Here is a 20,731-nt window from a genome sequence, read left to right as displayed (position 1 = left end):
AACACTATTTCCAAGCCAGACACAGTTGGTTTCATGGGTCCATCTCAAGTGGAACAGCTCGCTCATGAAAGTCGTTTCCAACATATGGAGATATCATCTTGAACCCAAGATTCCCAGGAAATCAGCTCCAACCCAACAGAATCGCTCTGGGACGTGGCCCAATTCCATACACAATAAGCAGTTTCCATTTTTCAGACGAACAACTACCGACTCTACCACGACCACCGTACAAATTGTGTTCCATTGTGGGGAAGAAATTGAGTGTCTCCCAAGCTTGACTGATGAGACCATAAAGGGAACAACGCCACAAACTGCACGTACTCAAATAATGCCCTCTCCATTGGACAATAAAGTAAAGTGAGCGTGGAATTCCACCCTTAAAATCTAGGTCTCCGCGATTGATCCAGATTCAAAGTGCCCAATCCAGTACGATTAAAAGAGAACAGTAGTTCACTTTTACCACAGGAAAGCGCGATAACTTGAGAATTGAAGGGCTAATCAATTGGGAGTGAAATTCCTTCAAATCCTTGGCTAACATGGAATGCAAACAAGTTAACCGACAGCTTGATCACGCCTAGAAAACTTTCGTATGGTATTTGCATAGCACAGTTTGCCCTGGTATTAGCACTACAAGTTTATACATGGTAACAAGAAAGTTTTATCGTATTGAAAAAAACCTTCAATGGAACTTCTACATGCTTATGAATTGCTAGCTTTTCAAGTAACAATGGAATTACCATTCTTTTGGACTACTACCCTAATCAAAATTGACATACATATTGGTTATCTTCTTAAGTAATTGGGACCCCACTTTTTCATTTCTTTACTGACGTCATTTTAGAAGCCAAATTTTGCCAGACATGCCAGCCCATCAATTTTTTTTTATCTCAAGCTTTTACCTGGCGTAAGGCCAGGCCATGTTCAATATATTTTGGGAAAATTATTTGGAATTTAATAATTACGTTGGCCAGGATACTGTTATGGGGATGATAACCTTGCGACCAGGAGATTTCATTTCGGAAGGATATGCTCCAAAACACGGAGCATTGAAATCTGGACTGGGACACTGAATTTACTTTTCATTTGTATCTATTCTGTGCCTTGTTATTTTTTGGGCTTTGAGTGAGCATAACTAAATGTAAAGCATCATACGAATTTGTACTGACCTGTAGTCCATCTCACTTGAAGAAAAACGCAATGAGCTTAGTCACTACCAAAATATTAGCTGTATGCTACAGCATCCCCGTCCATATTTCATTGGTTCATGTCCAAACTAAGACCCGGGTATTAAGGTATTGAAAATTTCAAGTTGGTGACAAAATAGCTTTTTGAAAGCCCTAGTTGATCGATTCGAAAAATGGATAATATAAAAAGATCAGAAGAGCCTTGCTAGATAGCTTTAACCTTTAAAACAAATACCTTGACCACTCCACCTTGTCTCAAATGAAGTGACAACATTGTGCTTTAAATAATTTGCAATCAGTCAACGTTATTTAGGCTGTTTTAAAAAAGTATGTTTTAAATAACATTGTTTGTCTGTTCAAGAACTCTTGTGTCGTCATTTTTTTACCACCTCAGTCATCCAGGTACAAAATTTAGTCCAAAACCATGTCCTGGTTATGGAAATCACAAAAATGGTCAAATCTCATCCTTCATTTAATCCTTGAATGAAATAATAAATGTCCTTTAGAATTCTTAGGTGCCAAATTCGCCTTGGACATGAAGGCTTAAATGATTGATAAGCCTTTGTTTGAGGTGATATTTTCACACATGTAGACATGAACTAAAAAGAGTTGAAAACTCGGATAAAACAAAACATTCCTGTCACGGTGCACGTAAGTAACACACCTTGAGGGATTGTCGAATGTGCAGTAGAAAATGGAAGCAAGCTTTGTTTTCTCGGACAAAATTTGCCTTTTGCCAAATGGAACAAAGCCAAGCCAAGCCATGCCATGCATGTTGAGGTTTGGATATTCTTTTCATCCAATGCATCACTTGAAGATGGGTTGTTGTTTCCGATTTCCGAACACCCCTTTTGTTCAAATAGTTGCACTAGAACGACCATTTTTTACTGGTAAAGAAGGTCTCGAGTTTTGACTTGCGATTACATTTTGAAATTAATGATCCCTATTTTCTACACGAAATCAATGCTTTACTTAGATTTTCTGCTCGAACATGATTCAACATGCTGCTTACAGTTGATCGAGAAAAAATATCCTATCACCTTCTGATCCTGTGGTGTGCCTTCCGATTGAATTGAAGGAATATCAATAGCCAAGTACAAACTCTTAATTTACTGTCTCGGAAGGAGGTCCAAAATGAACTTGCTTTGTCGAATTGGTTAGTTTGCGCTTTAACGATTGGGAGTTGAACACAAACAGGAGAGAAATGTAAAATAAAACTTGAAATTGAAGGATACTCATACGACTTTTATGATGTTGTACGCAAGAAGATGAGTTTCACAATTCATTCAATGTGTGACTTCTTCCGTCTATCAAGTAGGCCTAAGTTAAATCGAACACCTTTTCAAGCTATCGACTAATTCACCTGAATAAACATCTCTATTCTATTCAAGCTGTTTGCTTTCATGAAGGCTCTCGCTCCTCTTATAAACATATACATAATGTAAGCGCGAGGAGCATTCAATGCAAATCCATGATACCTGATCAATTATAAGACTAAATATTTTCAATTATTGCGAAAGTTGAAAAAACTCGTTCAAAATACTAGTTCTAGTAGAATACTTGATTGTATGGTATGATGCAATGTCATCAATTAAATATAATGATGCAGTTTAGCCCTTTGGATCGTAATGCCAAAGAAGTATGATGTTAATTTCATTCAGATGAATAAACGGGAAATGAAGCCTTGATAACATTTTAACACTTCACAAAATCATTTTTTAAACGCTGCTCTCATATATTCGATCATCCTAAGCCCAGTAAAGATTCATGCTTCTTACAAGCATGCAAGTAAGAACTAAGTTTGATCAAGAGCAAACATGTTGTGGCACTTTTCAAGTGACTTACTGACAAATAGAGGTCACAAAAAGTCTTTTTACCATATGCTGCCTAGTTCAGTGTCGCAGTAAAAGCACACAGAATCAGCAAGTATAAAATAGAACCTGCATATTCTAGTCAATGCCATTGGAACTCCATCATCTGGATGACAATGACAGGCTTTCTCGTTAAACCTTGCGTGGTGTCTTTTCTGACCTTATTGGTAAGTGGGAGTCAGCAACGCACAGTATTCACTTGAAGCAAATCATTCAGTATTCCTGTAATCAATCACAACTAGATCTTGAATGGGTCCCATACTTATGGCTCGCCTCATCTGGACGTCAAACCTACCGAAAACAAAGTTGAACCAAGAATGTTCGGAGGTAAGTGTTAATATACTTGTGTTTTGCCTTATTTCTTTAAGGAGTAACATCACAGTAATATTATGTTCTCTGCCTTTTTTTATGGTAGAGTCTATTGACGCACAAGCCAACTCTACTGCCTCAGTCCCAAGTTTGTCGATTTCTTCCCATGTCGACCAAATTCAACCACGTGACTTGTCTGGTAAGACTTCCCACTCAATATGACATTAATCAAAGTTGATCAATGACCATCTAAACTATTGAATTGCTTTGACAGGTGTTCTAACCAAGAACTCATTTGGCCAATCCATTGGATGCAATCAGGAGACTTCACTGGGAAAGGCCGATGTTTACCAAGTGACCTCGCCCAATTACCCAAATTCCTATCCTTTTTTCCGACGAAGGTGTGTGATTCGAGCTTCATGATTAGCTGTGAAAGTTAAACAGTCCATACCCAACTTCTGTATATTTGTCTCTTTTAGATGCGCAAGAACCTTCAACGTCCAACCCAACATTGAAGTCCTCATCTCGTGTCGGGAATTTTCACTTTCTGGCCGAATCTTAAGGGATGGAACCTGTTGGGGTGATACACTAAGTTTTTACTTTGGTGGTAGTTTGATTTTGGAAACTTGCGGCAACAGTCTGAACCAGAAGGATATCACGGGATTCCCAAAGACCCACAACGGCTATGAACTGAGCCTGGACTTCAACACCTATTGGGGCCGGTCCAACAAGGGCTTCGATTGCACCCTCCAAGGAATTAGTACCGTTGAGCAACCTCCCATTCCTACCACTCCAGCTCCAACTCCAGGTCCTGGTTCTTCTTCATCCACCACCCAAGCATCCACTTTCCCTGGAGGTAAGTACCGATTCGACCTGGGAGGTTGAATTCGCTACACGATGGTGTGTTCATGTTTTCATGAAATCTGCAGATTGTAGTTGTGGAGGAATCTTTCGCGAATCCAATCGTATCATCAACGGGGTGGATGCTAATCCCAATGAGATCCCTTGGCAAGTGGCAGTGGTGTCAAAAGGTCAGGATGTGCCCTTTTGCGGAGGCACGCTCATCAGCAACCAGCATGTTCTGACCGCAGCTCATTGTATTCAAAACACGGCCCCTGCCGATATTGGAGTAATTTTGGCTGAACATGACATTTCTACTTCAAGTGACGAGGCAATTACTAAGTCTGTGTCTGAAATCATTCCTCATCCTAATTATAACACCAAGACCGTCAACAACGACTTCGCCATTCTGAAGCTGGCACGTCCAGTTGACTTAAATCAGAGCAACAAGCTTGTTCAAAAGGCGTGCTTACCCCAAGCCAATAGTCAAGTTGAAGTTGGTACCACTGCCACGATTTCCGGATGGGGAACCCTCGAGTATGGAGTTTCAAGTCGTCCACGAAAACTTCAGAAAGCCACTGTGGACATTGAAAACCAAGCCGACTGCGTTTCCATCTACAATGGGATCAACCCTATCACAAATCAGATGATGTGCGCCCGGAGTGCAGGAGTGGACACTTGCCAAGGAGATTCAGGCGGTCAGTAGTTTCATCTAAATAGAAAAGGCGACAGATTGTCCGGCATCTATTTTTGAACCCATGTTTCTGTTCCACAGGTCCTCTCACTGTGCCCGTCAACGGCCGCTATACTTTGGTTGGTGTCGCCTCATTTGGTGTCAAATGTGCTGATCCTGAGTTCCCTGGCGTGTACGCCAAAGTTTCAAGTGTCTTGCCATGGATCAAGGAAAACACTTCGGGAACATGCCAACCCCAGATTCGCTAGAATTCAGGCCGGATCCAATAGGAATGTGAGCCTACATGGATCCAAATGAAATCCCGCCCATCGGACTTTATTCAAATTTACTTCCTATTTATTTTTTCCACAATTCCATTGACAAATAAAGTTTCACAAACAAGCATTACAAAACCCGACACTTTAATTTAAAAAAAATGGTTCCCTTTTTCACGGACTTTTCTAGCCGCTACAGGAAATGTAATCCCCAATACTATTAAAATGAAAGGTTGTAATTCGTCTAATTTTGACCTTTTACGCTTTATATCATAGTTGGTCTATCGACGAATTTGAGTTGGCATACCGAGCTAGTCCTTGAATGTAGGGTTGATCTGGAACGCTAGCTAAGAACTTGTTCAAGTCTGACTTGAAAGATGCAACCGGATCAATAAGGCCTACATTTTCCTTGCGAATATTAGAGCGAAGCAAATTAAACATTGAAGGAGCCCAAGAAAGAAGAGAGTTGGACTTCATTGTTGGCATTAACTTAGACTCTCGAGGGCATGAAAGTGCTCTCAAAACGCACATTAAGCCTCTACGGTCACTAGAATTGACCCTAAATCCTGAGTTGGGGCAATGGTAAAGGATGCTTTTGAAGACGTACAGTATCAGATACCTTCCGAACCTTCTCTGAACACTGTACAGTCCCAACTTGTGTAGTCTCTCCCGATACGAGAGCTCTCTCATTCCTGTGATGTTCCTTGTGCCTTTTGCAAACCTGCTGCACTCATTGGAGCCCAAATGGATGAAGCTTTTCAAGATGTGGCTGAACAATCGACTTGTACAGAATTAGCATCTTGACGCTATCTCTGAACTTAAACGTGCGATATATCCAACCACACATTTGAAGAGCTTTACCCACCTTCAACTGGATATGCTCCTCGAACTTTCCATTATTTTGGAGGACTACACCTAAAGCTTTTATAGATGAGACCTGCTCAATATCATTACCTCCATTATCTACGAGTGGAGTATTCAAAGGAGTTGACCCCAAGGTCATTGAGCGGAATTTCATTCCGTTCAGGGTCCAATTGCTCTCAGTAACTCAAGAGTAGATTCTATCTAAGTCCTTTGCAAGGCTAGTGCAATTTTGGCCATTCCTACCAGAAACTAACTGTGTGTCGTCAGCATAAGAAGAGAGACTGGCAGTGATATTAAGCTTTTGAAGTGGGGCAACGAAAATTTTAAAAAAGAGGGGCCCTAAGATGGAGCCCTGGGGAACACCTGACTTGACATCATGTATGTCACTAAGGGATCCCTCAACCGTAACAATTTGCACCCTATCATGAATGAAGCTTCTTATCCAATTGAGAACCTTGCGTTGGATCCCAATGTCATGAATTCTATTCAACAAAAAATAAATCTACTTTATCAAAGGCCTTGGCAAAATCAAGATAGACAATATCAAGTGACTCGTGTCTTTCCAGTCCCTCAATGACCTGCTCTAAATGCTCAATCAGTTGGGTAACCGTGCTAAAATGTGCTCGGAACCCGTGCTGGCTAAGAGGAAGGACTTCATTGACCTCAAGAAATTCAACAAGTTTGGACTTCATGATCTTCTCAAACATCTTCGCAATATTCGAAGTGAGAGACATTGGCCTGTTGTTACTGGGGAGCGACTTATCTCCCCCTTGAAAAATTGGAACAACGTGAGCGAACTTTAGTGAAGAGGGAAACTTGCCCGGATCCAAGATGCAACGCATCAGGGACGAGAAAACAGGAGCAAGAACCAGTGAGCATCTCATAAGAAACTGAGATGTCACACCATCAGGACCAGGAGAACTTGAAGGCCTCAAGTCCCTGATGTCCGCTAAAGAATTTTGATCTGTGAATACAAGACCATCTAATTGCTCAATTTGACTAGCCTCGTCATTAGAGCGATGTGCTGTTGCTCCTAAAATTTGTGGAATTGAAAGCATTCTAGAGAACTGATCTCCAAGCATGTTAGCAATAACCTCGGCATTGCCAACGGTTTTACCATCCCCCTCAAAGGGTGTTTCATCTTTCTCTTAGAGTTTGCATTTAAGAGAAGAGCAGTATGATACACATAGTGCGTATCATACTGCCAGAAGAAAGCCTTCAGATTGGTCTTGACCTCTTGGACCACGCTACTTTCTGTTTTCAACTAGTCAGTTTCGAAAAATTTCGTGTGGTGCCAAGGTGCGATTGTTTAGAAGTCCTTACTCTACAGCTCTAGTCATTGTTATCAAATCATATTGGGATTCTGATCCTAAACAAGGAGGTGAAAATGAAAAAAAGTAAATGTATTAAATGGATGATGAAAGTAATGATTTCATGTTAGATTTTTCTAAGTTCATTTGTAACAATAGGAGAATGAAACATAAGAAAGCAAAACTGATTTTATTTTGCATTGACACATTTTTTTTAAATTACAATGATGCGATCCACAAGAGTGAGGTGAAGGCCCTAGAAACTGAGACAAAGCTGATCCTGATTATTGTTCGTAAAAACTTGGAACATCGAGTAACTTCGAAGTGAGGACTAGATTTTTGATATTTGAAAGCAACCTGAGTGGTACTGGAAAACTGGTACTTTGTATACGTACTGTGCTGAGGGCCAAGATTGCTTTGAAAGTGCGCTCCCGAAAAGTAGAGGGGGCTTTGAGGCTTAGAATATAACCCTCCCATCAGCCAAGGAGATGCTCCATCGCCCACTACGTGAGATTGTTAGGGAAACTTTTGTTGTCGAGTGAACATCCATCAATACCAATACCAATGAAGAGATTGCTCATGGGATGGATGAAGTGGATTTTGGACGTCTTGACCATGTTGATTTGCACCTAAGATTTAAAAGTGAAAAGAACGAGACTTTGGAGAATTGAGTGCCAAGCTCAAGAGGTCGTTAAAATATGAATCACTTGCGAATAAGCTGACCTTGTTATCCTTCTTTTTTCTTGGAAATGATTTTCCGTCAAGTCAGTTCGTGTTTGATTTCATATATTGGTATTAGAAATGAATTAAAATTTACGAGTTGACGGCATCCCTGAACTGGTATTGGTTTGGAATTGCTTGCTAAAAAGTGGAAATTGGCTGGGCTAAACAAATATATAGCTCGTGAAAGCCTCAATTTCTATCTCAATTTTTTGAGAGAATCTGAAAGACTCCAAGCTTCACGAGTCTTTCCAAAATCGACTAGACAATCTGACATATATCACTTCTATTGACACTACTATTGGTAGTGTAAACAGCACAGTACAATAGAAACTCACTCCTGACTAACTCGGATCCATATCATCCGTGTCCCCGTCACGTATTTGTTCAAAGTGCCTTTCAGGTTACTTTATGTGCCCTTCCTTAACAATGTCTAAGTCAATTGTGACAAGTTAGTTCTTCAAACAGGGTTAGTACGTCAGTTTCTTGAATGTCTGGCCTGCCAAGGAGGACCAGAAAAGGTGTTCTCGTGTTTTGTCAAAGTTATTTATGACAATCAAAATCCAGGAATGTGTGTTGCCATCGCCCTGAATGTCGATGCACTCCAGCTTCCATGTTACCTGAAATAAAATGTAATCATATCTTTGGGAAAGAATTCTTCCACTTCATAGGGTATTTGAAATCATTCAAATTACAGGGAAAGAAAGGAGTTCTCTTCGCGTGGCTCTACGAAGCCAAAGTCATGCTTGAATAAATTGAACCAATTATTTCAAATCATTGGCATGTTTTAGTATGTTTTAGTATTTCGATACTGTACCACGATAGTAATACAGCATCAAAATAACACCAAAAATGTCATTTTTTCTGATTTTCGAATACAACCATTCTGCCCATTAACAATTTAGGTAGTTCACAGTGTGCGACAACAAAGGTCAAAACCTGATTAGCAATGCTTACCTTTACTTCATAATCCCTATAGGTGCATACTCATTTTTAGTTATGACTTGTCGTTTTAAAAAAACCAAACGCCAAGTGGTAATTTTTGTAATTAAACATCATATTGCAAAACCTTTTAAAACAACACTGCACTGCAAAGTGATTTGTAAAGAATATTAATTAAACATTGATTGATGGCTCATGAATGTGATAAATCGACAATTGTTTTCTATTTCAAAAACATTTATATGGCGAGAAGTGACCTCGTAACCAATAGCTCCCTGGTATTCTAGGGAATAAATTTCTCGGGAGGAAAATATTTGCACATATAGTCAGATTAGTCTTGGTTTCTGCGTTAATGGGGGAGCACTTTTCGCTTCCAACTCCATTGCATCCGCGGAACTTCTTATTTCTCAAGGAAAAAAAAACCAACATATTTTTCTTCTTCCCAACTCAATTCAGCGACACTCATGTGGGCAACCTCGGATCGAATACGGACCCAGAAGATGTGATTTTTGTCGCTAGTCTGGATTTGCGGAATGTCACAGATCTAATCCGATGATTGCATTTCCTTGTTCAATTCGTTTCACAAAACGCAGGTTTACTACTCTTATAGGTATAGCTGTATGGTCATACAAACGTGAGCTTGAGCCGCAACCCAACCTGGATGAATAAAAACCGTAGCAAAATGCAAAGTTCGTCGACTCTTTTTTCTGGGCGTGGATAGATTGTTTGCTTAATGGTGGTTAATGGCATTTCTCGAAGCCATTTCTGGCTTGAGGCCAACCCAGGGATCTGGAACCCAGGATGAACCGCTAGTCCACAACTCCCGCCACTCCGTGCACATCATTTTCCCAGGTTCGCTCGTGATGCCATTTCAACGCTTTGCCTTTGGGGCAATTTCTCATCGAGCATCATCGATTTAGTCTTGGCCACTATTTTTCACACCCTCTGCTGTCCCTATTCAAAATCAGTAGTTATTCAAACAGTCCTGGGCTCGCTCAGAGAAGAACTGGAATGGCTCTTCAACCACGGAAAAGAGATCCAAACCCTTGTCCATGTTGTACAGTGAACCAACCAGACAAGTGAAATAAGAAATAATTGGTCGTGTGCTCATCTCTGGGCGATTTCCACCGACCCGAGTTATGCCATTGCATGAGATCCGAAGAGTGAGCACCCATGGAACAACATGGAGACGATTTTTCATCGACTTTTTTCAGCCGATTGACTGGAATCACTAGAATCACTAGTTGGAAAAAGGGATCCTGTTCACTTTGAACCGGTAAATTTGGCTCAAGTAATTCCTTGGGACTTCTACTACGTTTATCATTTGCATTCACCCTCAAGTTAAAACCTGGATGGAAAATCAAGCGCACCTCGACTAGATTGTTGGTACATAAAAAGTCGTGAACGAGGTTGAATGAGGTGTTCTGTGAAGGATTTGGGGAAATAAATAACGCCCAAGAAATTTCATTATGGTTCACCATGACATGTTGTCCTCAAAAAGGCCCTATCAAAATCCCGCATGTCAGCCAAAAGAATGCCACGAATATTGTATATTCTTGTGCACGAGAAGGAAGAGCGACTTTAGAAACAACTTTTTGTGCACTCGGCAAACCCAGATTGCAAAAAGTGCCTCTAGTTTTTCCTATGTATTTATCTATTTCTAGGGCAGAAACAAAGCAATTCAGCCTCTCAAAAGTCAGAAAGGTAGAAGCTTTATCAAATCCAGTATGTACTATTGACGTCATAAGTACATAGCGAACTAATTCAGACAAATTTTGATGAATGTTGCTTGTGCATATTGCATACATGACTTTCTATGAGCCCAATTAAAACTAGAAAAAGCCCGCATTCAATTCATTATCACGTAAGAAAGGATTTCTCCCTTGGGGGTAGAACTCGTGTCTTTTTATTCGTTATCAAAAAGCTTGAGGAGGGTCAGACCGGTTACAGAAAAAAGGAAGGAAGGAAGTGAAGAAAAATAAGGGGTCAGGGCTCATTTGCATGCCAATGGGATCGAATGACTTGATTTCTCCCTTAAAAAATGAGACTCCCCTTCCCATTCTTAGAATGGCTTCCTTATTCTTGACTGATTCTTTTCGGTTTGGCGTTTGTAAATCTTTCAAATACAACTGTTTGAAGGCTACTTCATGAAGTACAACTAATGACTACGAACATTTTGTTTGAAACAATATGGTCAAATCAGCATTCATAATGAGGCTTCCTACTTCCTCATTAATCCAGTGACAAGTAATTGCAATAGAGCGCATTTCGTACTAGAAATACCTTTACGTTCCTGACTTGACGAGTAGGGCCAAATCTTCGCCTGGGGATGAGAAGGTTCTCTTGATATTCGTTTCTAGAATGTGGGAGTCGGAAATATCAAACGGGGTCATTTCATCCACTACGAGGGCATTGGACCAAAAACGGCTTTTCATAACAACCCTCGTTCTCCCAATCCGAATCCCACTCCGAGTTCTGGCTCCGATGGGAAAAGTACCCCCTACAGAAATGGCACACTTCATTCATATCTTAGAGGGGGGTTCAACAAGGAGAAGGAAGAAGGCATTGGTGGGTGAATAGGGTGTCGGACTCGAGATTTCGGCCTAAGAAAAGCATTGCTTGTTTTCAAACGGAGCTCTTGAAACCTTTTTTCTGGCTCTCTTCCAGATTATTTGGACAAGCGAATGAGATCGCCGAAAAAGGGTTGGAGTGGCAGGTATAAACACACTTATGCTCGAGTACGGTGGAACGAGATTCAGGGCGAGGGAGGAACCCGTGTTTGCTCGGGGGTCCTGAGAGACAGAGAGAGGGGCAAGCGAGCGAGAGAGAACGAATGGTAAATGCCCGTGTTAGGGGACTGTTGGGAAACATAGATTCTCGTTGGACCAATGTAGAACTTGGAAAGGAAACCTGCCGAATTGGAAAAGTTTGAGCTTTTTTCGAACTCAGATGGACCTGGAGGACCCTACTCTCCACCGAGAGCAAGTGGAACGAATGTCCCATTCACTTAGTGAACTCGTAACTCTTTGACCTTGCCTCAAAGGTCCACGTTTTGGGACAGGTGGAGCACTAATTTGTGGAATGGACCTTTCCTTCGTCTCAAAGGCTGAATGAGAGGGATTTTATAACTGCCCATATATCTAAGAGGTTATCGTGGAGGTACTTAAAAAGAGGTCGCTCCTCATACTATAATGATGACAATGCTTACAGATAAAGTGTGAGTTTGAGTTGGTCATAAGATTTTGATTTACTACATGAGCGAACCTCCAATACTTTTCAGCTGGAGGGCTCCTACTTCAGTTACTTGGAAATAAATTAGGGGCGGGAAGTTCCTAATTCGAAAGTTAAACCCAGAGAATTTTCCACAATTTCCAACCCTTTGTTCTCTATTCAAAGTTTGACAAAAAGTGCCGGTGAAAGGCTCGCATGAATGATCCCAAAGATGGTTTGATAATTTATTAATGGCCCTGAAACTTCCAAGCGAGCCGCTGAGTCCCTCCAAACATCAAACCAGGTCGGTGTCTAGCCTTTCTTGAGGAAGACTTCAAAACAGGCTTCAAAATGCGAACGGAGAAAAAAGTCAATAGTTCCCCGTTTTCAATCTGATTAGTACTGGATATTACAGGACTACATACACTTTTACGTACATGTATCATTTACATTGAGCTATTGGTAAAGCTGGACGTTATTCAAATCAGTACGTCTAAGGTAGATAGATTTAAGATTGAGGTAATGATTGAGGCCCGGTGTCAGTCCTTTTCACGCCCGTCAGTCCCTTTTGTTCCAGGATATGCAAATGAAGCGTGACTTCCAATTTTGAATCCTGACTGAAGATATGGAGATGCCTCTTGTGAGTTGAATTGTAGGGCAGACTGGAGTGAAAATGAAAAGATGGTCTGATCTGGGAGAAAATTACAGGTTGTCCCACGAAAATGATTATAAAACTCAAGTTCAGACTTCGTCATTGTCGTTGAATGAATGTACCAAAACCGATGTTTTTATCAGAATGGCAATGTCTAATTTCGAATTACTACTATCACAGTTTTAAATCAAGTAGAAATAGTGTTAACTCGCGAATGCTTTACGCGTTATGTGAACTTGAATACACTAAAACATGTGGTATCTATTCGAACCAGCATTGCACAATCATGGCTTGAACTTCATCTCTCGCAATTTGGTACTAATGCTAGATACTAATATCGGTTTTCGAAATCAAGACCACCGACCACTTCGAAGCTTAAACTTTCAAATTTCTAAATTATGAACCGAAATAATTCATTATGGCTTACTCGGAACTCTCTGTAGAAATGATCTATCATCATGGTTCCCTTGTTTCCTCAAAACTCCCAAGTCATCCCATTATCATTTAGAATCTTGTCTCCTCCACTGAGCTTCAATCTATTCAACTTAATGATCTGCCATTGAACAAAAAACTTCATTAAGATTCTCGTCTATGGACGCCTCTTTAGATTCCGAAGAGTCACTTGGCCCAGCTTCAACACCAAAATGCCAAAATGGACCAACCAATGCGAATGGGCGATGGGACCAACCTCCAGCCAATCGGAAGACTCTTAGTGTTAAGAGTCTCGCCTAGGGATGGACTAAGCCTAAAAGTCATTATGATCAGCATAGGAAAGGGTGTCCAACCAACGACTGAAAGACATTTTTGGCCATTTGCCAACTAATTGAGAGGAACCTCGACTGCTTGGAACACAATGGAAGCGTACGTATTAGGATAGTCTACCGCAAGACACGGAGCTTCCAATTTGAGCCGGTCTCAATCTGTCCCAAATTTGGTCGCCATAAGAAACAACTGCTTCCCCGTTCCTCGGCTCTTTTCGTCAAGGAATGGAATGACTGTCTTTCTGTTCCTAGGTCTAAGAGCTTGGTGCCGAATAGTTCCAAAGTCTCATTTTTGTCATCCACCGAACAAAGAAGACCCTCAAATAAGATGGTCTTTTCTCATGTCCATGTGGTGGAAATGACTTTTGGCTTCACACTCTCTTTGATCGACCATGAGAAGGATTATTCAGCCATAAAACAGTATCAATGGCTACAGAGCTTAGTCTGAATAGAAGCCGAATCCAGATGCTAGATTGACTTTTTGCCAATGATTTTGTATTAAACATGTCGAAATCTGCATTATAACCTCTAACGCCTACTAACAAAAAAGCCACTCTGCAATTGACACAGTAACAACTTGAAACGGAAACGGAATTGCGAAACACATTTCGATTTTTTGCTAGAAAGATTTAGAGTATCGTTCGTTAAAGGCTGCAAATATTTTCAAGCACAATCTAGTCCATGTTTTGTATACGTTATTTTGATATCTTTTTTTCCTTGGCAACCCTGCGAAAGACCAGACTGTTGTCAAATCTTGGGATAGAGATAGTCCCAAGATATGGGTAATCTAAAGAACCAGAAATGAAGCTCAAGTAATGGGATTTGGCCCCCAATTTTCTTGCGCCGGCTGAAAGAGCCAAGAAAAATTCCCTCTTCGTTTTGATTGTTCCAACATGCTTTGCTCCTGTGGCACGAGTGGTTATGGTATGGTGGTGGTACGGTAGTGGAATTGCTGGAGCAGCACGAAGGAAATGATACTGAGTGGTTACAAGCTGTGTCTGCCTGGCATTTGGAACGGGTCCAATTTGACGTCAAAGCAGCTTGAGAGGGGCGAGAGGAATAAAGACACAATGGGTGAGGATATGTCACTTTATTTCATCATTTGTTCTGGAAATGAACTCCAACCATTGACAGTTCTTTCCAAGCATGTTTCTTTCCGGTAAATTGTTCATCTTCTTAACTCAAGCTTACGTAGGGTGTGTGTTCAAAAACGGGCTGACTATATTGCACGTGTTGAAACTTTTAGGTTAGGGACTCCAAAAATGCTGCTTGATTGGAGGTTATTTTAACAACAAGCCAAGACCCTTTCAACAAATCGGCCCCACATCTAGGTCTGATCTATATGCTTGACAAGGAACCCAGGTTGGGTTTTGGTTCGGAGGGGCATGTTTTCCTACAGAGGGCTGGGGCCAGGTGCTGTCTTGTACAAAGTTCAATGGTAGGGGGGTGTTCTTATCATTGTTTTTTTTTTATATGAAGGAAGAAGGTCTCCTTATCTCTGACTTACAAAGGGGTTCATTTCAAATTCAAGGCTATGCATGTATGAGGGGTTCAAATTGGATCGTCGGTATCACAGCCATACACAATCTGGGTTTACTTTTGGGCCGGTCAATGTCAAGGTGGAGAAGGGCAGGAAGAGGGGGATGAGGGGGTGGATTTGAATTGCTTAGATGTTTCAATTCTTTTGCCCAAATTCGATGACATGGAGGAAGATCTGTTGTTTCGCTTGACCATGAAGATAATCTGTACCAAAAGGTGGCCCTAAACTTTGGAAGTAACAACAAGGGTGAGGCAGAGTGTTCCAGGTTATTAATTGATACACCTTCATTCTGAGACTCTAGACTAGAGTAGAAACCTGCCCAAGAGGCTTTGAAGGCCTTTGTCAATTGGTGAGAACATTAGATACTCCAGAAACGTCTCAACTGACCTGGAAAATAATGACTTATCACAGAGCATCTCTAGCATTAAGGGTGGTTGGGTGTATCTTTTTCCAGTGGTTCCAAAGCATTCACGTTTATGGTGATGAACGCCACATTGATGCTTTGGGCAAGGAGTAAGTAAGTTTAGGCAAAGGGGAGGGGGTCTTTTGCCCTCTCTTTCACTTCTGTTCCAGAACGAAACGAGCCAAAGGAAGAGAGGAGAAGAAGGAAAAAAAACTTTTTCATTATGATGATACTAAACTTCCGCTCTTGTCCGGGGTTGGATCACAATGTCTAGAAGAAAATGAGGCCTCAGCCAAAAGTCTGCTGTTTTGTGGGTTTTGCTATGGCAGTAGTAGCCAGAGTCTAAGTGGTAGTCGTCGTGTTCGTTGCCGTTTCTTGGAACTTATTTGCCCACTCCCACGCCCTGCGAACCCTGGGCAGTGGGTGGCCTGGCCGCCACTGCCCTCACCGCCATCGCTATCGCTACCACCATAACCACGGTCACGGCAGCGACTATTGAAAATCTAAAAGGAGGCTGCTTTCTGGTAAAAGTTTCTCAAAGCTCTTTCCAGGAAATGGAGACCAGATGGAGCCCTGGCCTCCGTCCTCCAACCACTCGGCAGCGGTCATGGCTTTGGGCCTGTGCTTTTCGAGAAGTTTCTCCATTTATGCAAGTTTAAGTCTTCTTTTAGCATTTCTTCTTGCTTCCATCCTCGCTTTAGCATAAACAAATAAAGGCAAACAGCCGCTAGTTTAGTGTATGTATACCCCGTCGTGAGTGGGGAGAGACAGACACTCATTCTCAATGGCTGGTTTCATTTTACAGGAAAATTTTCTGCGATCGATGAACAGTCCCAAAACCTTGGAAGTCACTTGGCCTCGGATGATTAAAACTGAGAGTCTTCGAGCCAAGCGAATTTGGCGGAGGTATACTCGGAAGGGCTGGACCATGATGAGCTGTTGAATGAGTCGTGGAATTGGTGTTGGGAAGCGACACTAGCATATTATTCACAGGGTAGTAAGTCATGTCATCAACCTTGGCATAGATTTGATCATCTTGATACCCAGATCTGAAATAAAATACAAGACCGAAATCAACATGGATTCCACCGCATTTGGATCAAAACCAGTTAAATGGAAAATGAAAAGCTCATTTGATGTTTTGCACATTGCCAAAATAAGTTGCCTGTCGGGAACTGCCGATTTTAGAATACGCATTTCATTTATCAAAAAAGACATCTCAAGTGTCGAACAATATCGTCATTTTCCTGGACCTTTTTTTTAATTCATTTTAAGTTAGCCACGTTATCTTTGTTCCAAATCTAGCCCGTGAAATACGAGCTCAGGGACCGTAGACAACAGTCCCTTCAAGAATCGAGAGGACAGGAAGTGCCATACTGTCTTAGGGTGCTGGTCATTTGGTCATTATCATAATTAACAAGGAGATAAGCATCAGGCTATTTTCGAAATGAGTGGATGATTTGTATGCTAAACATCTCTTTCTTTCGCCCCCTTCCTCTCTTCAAACCAAACTCTAGTCCCTGGGGAGGACGATTCTACATTGCCGAATTACCACCAACTTCTGCCATCTCTTTCTCCTCATCTTTTTTTGTTCTTTTCCTTCTCAGTTCAATCCGACTTGTTCCCAAACCAATGTACACCATCTACAAGGATTAGGCCGGGTGAACTGGGGTAAAGTAAACCTTTACTAGCCAGCTCCCAATGGGATTCCCTGGGCCGACCATTTACTAACTGACTGACTGACTGACTGACTGCATGGGGTGGGTTGGTGGTGGAACTGAGTCTGTGGCGTGTGAGACTGTACGTACGTTAACTACTACTTTCCAGTCTGTCTATGTAGTTGTGGTACTTACTGATTAAGATAAGGCACGTGATAGGGATTTTCCTCTCCTCTCGAACATGAGCACCGTCTGGCCAGTAGAAATCCCGAAACAAACCCCACAATGAGGGCACATACGCATGAAGTCGCAACGGCCATGGAGAGCTCTTCCGTAGAGTAGTGAGACCCGAGGGTTTCGCCATGCTGGAAAATGGTCACACCGTCTCTCTTGGAGGACGGTGAAGAGGAGGAATCAGAAGAGGAAGAGGAGGAAGAAGATGATGACGATGATGATAGGTCTACATGATCATTATATGGATTGCCTTCTGGGCCCCTCGTCTCAAGATGGTCAGAAGCTTTCTGCTGATCAAGCAAGACTTGTGATGATGAGGGCTCTTCGGGGGAGCCAACCATAGCATCGTTATGGCCCTTCGAAGTTATGAGATCATCACGGTGATGCTCATTCTCATTGAAGTTCGTTCCACATTGTTTGTGCTTGCCCTCAATGACATTTTGAAGGAATGAAGCCGAGTCGACAGACTTGATCTCCGAGTCAAGCTCCAGGTGGGACTGCAAATGAATGCACAGCCCTCGGGAGAGGTCCCATGCACAATAGGGGTCTTGCAGGGCCACACAGCTGTGACACGATTTAGCCGCTGAACAGCGAGCCACGGGGATGGATCTGACGGCACCTCTGGACATCACCACCAATTTTGAGGCATGTTCCATCGAGTTCTTTACCACCTTCAACCGCTCAATGGGAACATCGGGCGATAAAACAATGATTTCTTCGATAAGGGTTGGCGGCGAGCTTCGCAGATTGGTCGGATCAGCAGTATTGATGATCTTCAGGACACGTCCTTTGGTGGTCCCAACAAAAACGACATCATAGGCTTGGCCATCGGAGGTTCTGACCTGGGGATCCACCGATAACACGCGGAATTGACTGGGACGGCTGCAATGAAAGCGGAAACGGATATGTGAATCTCGTCGTGCCTTGGTAGCTTCACCAAAACGACAATCACTATCTTGCCCCTTTAAATTATCCCTTTTCTCAATTTGCATAGAGCTTCCTCCTTCTCCTCCCAACTTATGAAAGTAGTTTGAATGAACAAGCTCATTTCCATAATTCAAGAACCATTTCCTATTGACCGGTGGAAACCATTCATGCCAAGTTGAAGGTGTGTCTTAGGCCGGTCCTCTTTGTCGTCTTGGTTAAGCAAACCCCGACGTTTGATGAAAGGAGACAAGGGAGGAGTGAAAAGAGACCGGGGGGCTTGTTGACTGGTGGGCTGAGTACTGAATTTTAATGAAGTGGAAATGTCAACTTACACCAAGTTTGCTTTCACAAACAGGGGCTGTCCCCCGAAGAAGGATGGAACAGCTTCATCCATAATCGTGTGGCCGCGTGCAAAGCTCAAAGTGGATTCTGGCAAGGACTTTGAGTCTTCGGCGCATCGACCAGGCCTCGGACTAGGCTCTTTGATTTTGGGCACGGGTAACCAGTTCGAGTTGGCTGTTTCCTGTTCCTTAAAGGCTCCTTCGAAAGTGTCGAGAAGGTCTCTCAAGCGGAAGGCACAGATAGCGTTCCCGGAAATGGAGTTCTTCGGGGTCGTGAACACGGCGTACACTAACCTTGAGGCCTGACCTCCATAGGAACCAGATACGATGTCACTTGTGGCCTCTGAAAGATAAATCGTAAAATTGAGAATAGGCAGACCAAGATTGGCCAATTCATGACTGTCAATCCATTTGCCAATGGGAATACATATTTCGAGCGCCTAGGACGATGAAATAGAACGAACGCCCAACTATTGGGCGTTCCAACCATCCACTCCACACTGTAAGTACATAGGAAATGAGTCGGACACTTACGCAGGTGATCAAAGTAGAATGGATATTCGCCCGGTAAGGAGCAATTTAGGCGGGACTTGAGGAAAGTGGTCCAGCTGTTCTTGTACTTATTGGGACCACCCGCATCTGAGCGGCACACCCGGGCCACGCGCGAATACACACTCTGAAAAGCACCGCCGGAACGAGCAGATTATGCATCACATAAAGATTCACGTCGTTTCATGTGTCCGTCAGCGGGACGGGGGAATATATGAGCCAACGGAATTCTAATGAGTCGTGTTCCACCCTACCGAAAGGACACGGCGTCTCACTTCAGGAGGTTGTAAAACGGATCTTTAAATCTCAAAACATGATCTTGACGCCCCAGCATTGTCTGAGACAACGCCACTTGGCATCGAACAATCGTTAACGATGTGAGCAACTATGGACTGATAGCCAGTCTCGAAGGGATTGGAACGTTCTCAAATCCAGCAGTCCACAATCTTAAGATGGTATTATATTGACGAAATTCTTGTTAATTGCTGGCTACAGTGTGTACGTAGTTATCTAAATAAATGGTTCTTTCTGTGCTTGCAAGGTTCTTGCAGCCTAATGTACGAGTGGGTTGGCGGGAAGCGCATTGAATATGCTATGGCTCCATTTTGGTCCCATAGAAGAGAAACCATCCGAAGCAACCCTTCCATCGAACATGCATGTGGAGTCTGACTGGTCAAGCTCAGGATTTGACACAAAGTTATGCAGTACCCGCCAACACTGCTCAGCACGAATATAAAATGAATGTTCCATGAACATGGTCACTACGTCAAAAATTCTGCGCCAGAATGTCTTCGCGGGAAAAGAAATGTCATTCATTGGCCTTGACAGCCTTCCCGATGAAATAATCATCTCGATCTAATCCCTTCACTTTTCTTTCTGGCCATATCTGTGTTTCCATCGTGTCAACACCGAGTCTTGACTGGATACGACAACTATCTAAATGATGTCCTTACCTTGCCACAATTGATGTATTCCACGGCTTGTTCTCGGAAGAAAAAGTAGATGTAATCACCGTCAGCCACTGTATTCACAAAATCTGGCGCTGCAAATGAAAGCATGGACAAGCTCAGTTAAGGCGTTAAGGGCGGCATGTTGATTTGGAGAGCGGGGTAACTTCGGGAAAGCGGTGGAGACGAAGATTTTGGAATAGGAAAACGAGTGCCACTATTCCTTGTGAGGGAGACCAGACCCATTTGACTGATAAGGATACTGCAGTTTTATCAAGTCATTTACATAAAATGTCTTTCCTCTATCAGGCGGTTGAAAAGGGCTTTTCTCCTCGTTTCCCTTGACATTTCAAAAGAGAAGATTACGAAAATGAAACAAATGTTTATTTCCATTACGTTTGAACAACTACGTTGCAAGAAACGGATGAGACCCAATGCTCGAGAGTTGGGAGAAAATTTCCATAAAAATGCTCTTATGTTTGCCAGCAAGTTGTTGCTTTACCGCTTCTTCGATATCTAGG

General features: G+C 42.3%; 2 protein-coding genes across 3 annotated transcripts in view; one reads left to right on the top strand and one right to left on the bottom strand.

Moving 5' to 3' along the window:
* The first annotated feature begins 3,063 nt into the window (after positions 1-3,063).
* Positions 3,064-5,290, top strand: LOC131879435 (transmembrane protease serine 9-like). The gene is made up of 7 exons (XM_059225765.1): positions 3,064-3,222; positions 3,298-3,382; positions 3,471-3,563; positions 3,639-3,765; positions 3,844-4,220; positions 4,294-4,902; positions 4,980-5,290. The coding sequence occupies exons 1-7, from the start codon at positions 3,166-3,168 to the stop codon at positions 5,144-5,146; spliced, it is 1,515 nt and encodes a 504-aa protein (XP_059081748.1). The 5' UTR covers positions 3,064-3,165; the 3' UTR covers positions 5,147-5,290.
* A 10,924-nt stretch (positions 5,291-16,214) lies between these two features.
* Positions 16,215-20,731, bottom strand: part of LOC131879434 (semaphorin-1A-like) — a 59,640-nt gene continuing 55,123 nt past the window's right edge. For both annotated transcript variants that reach the window (XM_059225762.1, XM_059225763.1), the window contains 5 exons: positions 20,217-20,305; positions 19,249-19,390; positions 18,706-19,057; positions 17,408-18,328; positions 16,215-16,603 (listed from right to left, as the gene is read on the bottom strand). In XM_059225762.1, the coding sequence (XP_059081745.1) occupies positions 16,354-16,603; positions 17,408-18,328; positions 18,706-19,057; positions 19,249-19,390; positions 20,217-20,305 (1,754 nt within the window). In that variant the 3' untranslated portion in view covers positions 16,215-16,353. The remainder of the gene's footprint in view (positions 16,604-17,407; positions 18,329-18,705; positions 19,058-19,248; positions 19,391-20,216; positions 20,306-20,731) is intronic.

The sequence above is a fragment of the Tigriopus californicus genome, chromosome 4 (genome assembly GCF_007210705.1).
Source record: "Tigriopus californicus strain San Diego chromosome 4, Tcal_SD_v2.1, whole genome shotgun sequence".
Taxonomy (NCBI): domain Eukaryota; kingdom Metazoa; phylum Arthropoda; class Copepoda; order Harpacticoida; family Harpacticidae; genus Tigriopus; species Tigriopus californicus.
This window is presented reverse-complemented; position numbering and strand designations above follow the sequence as displayed.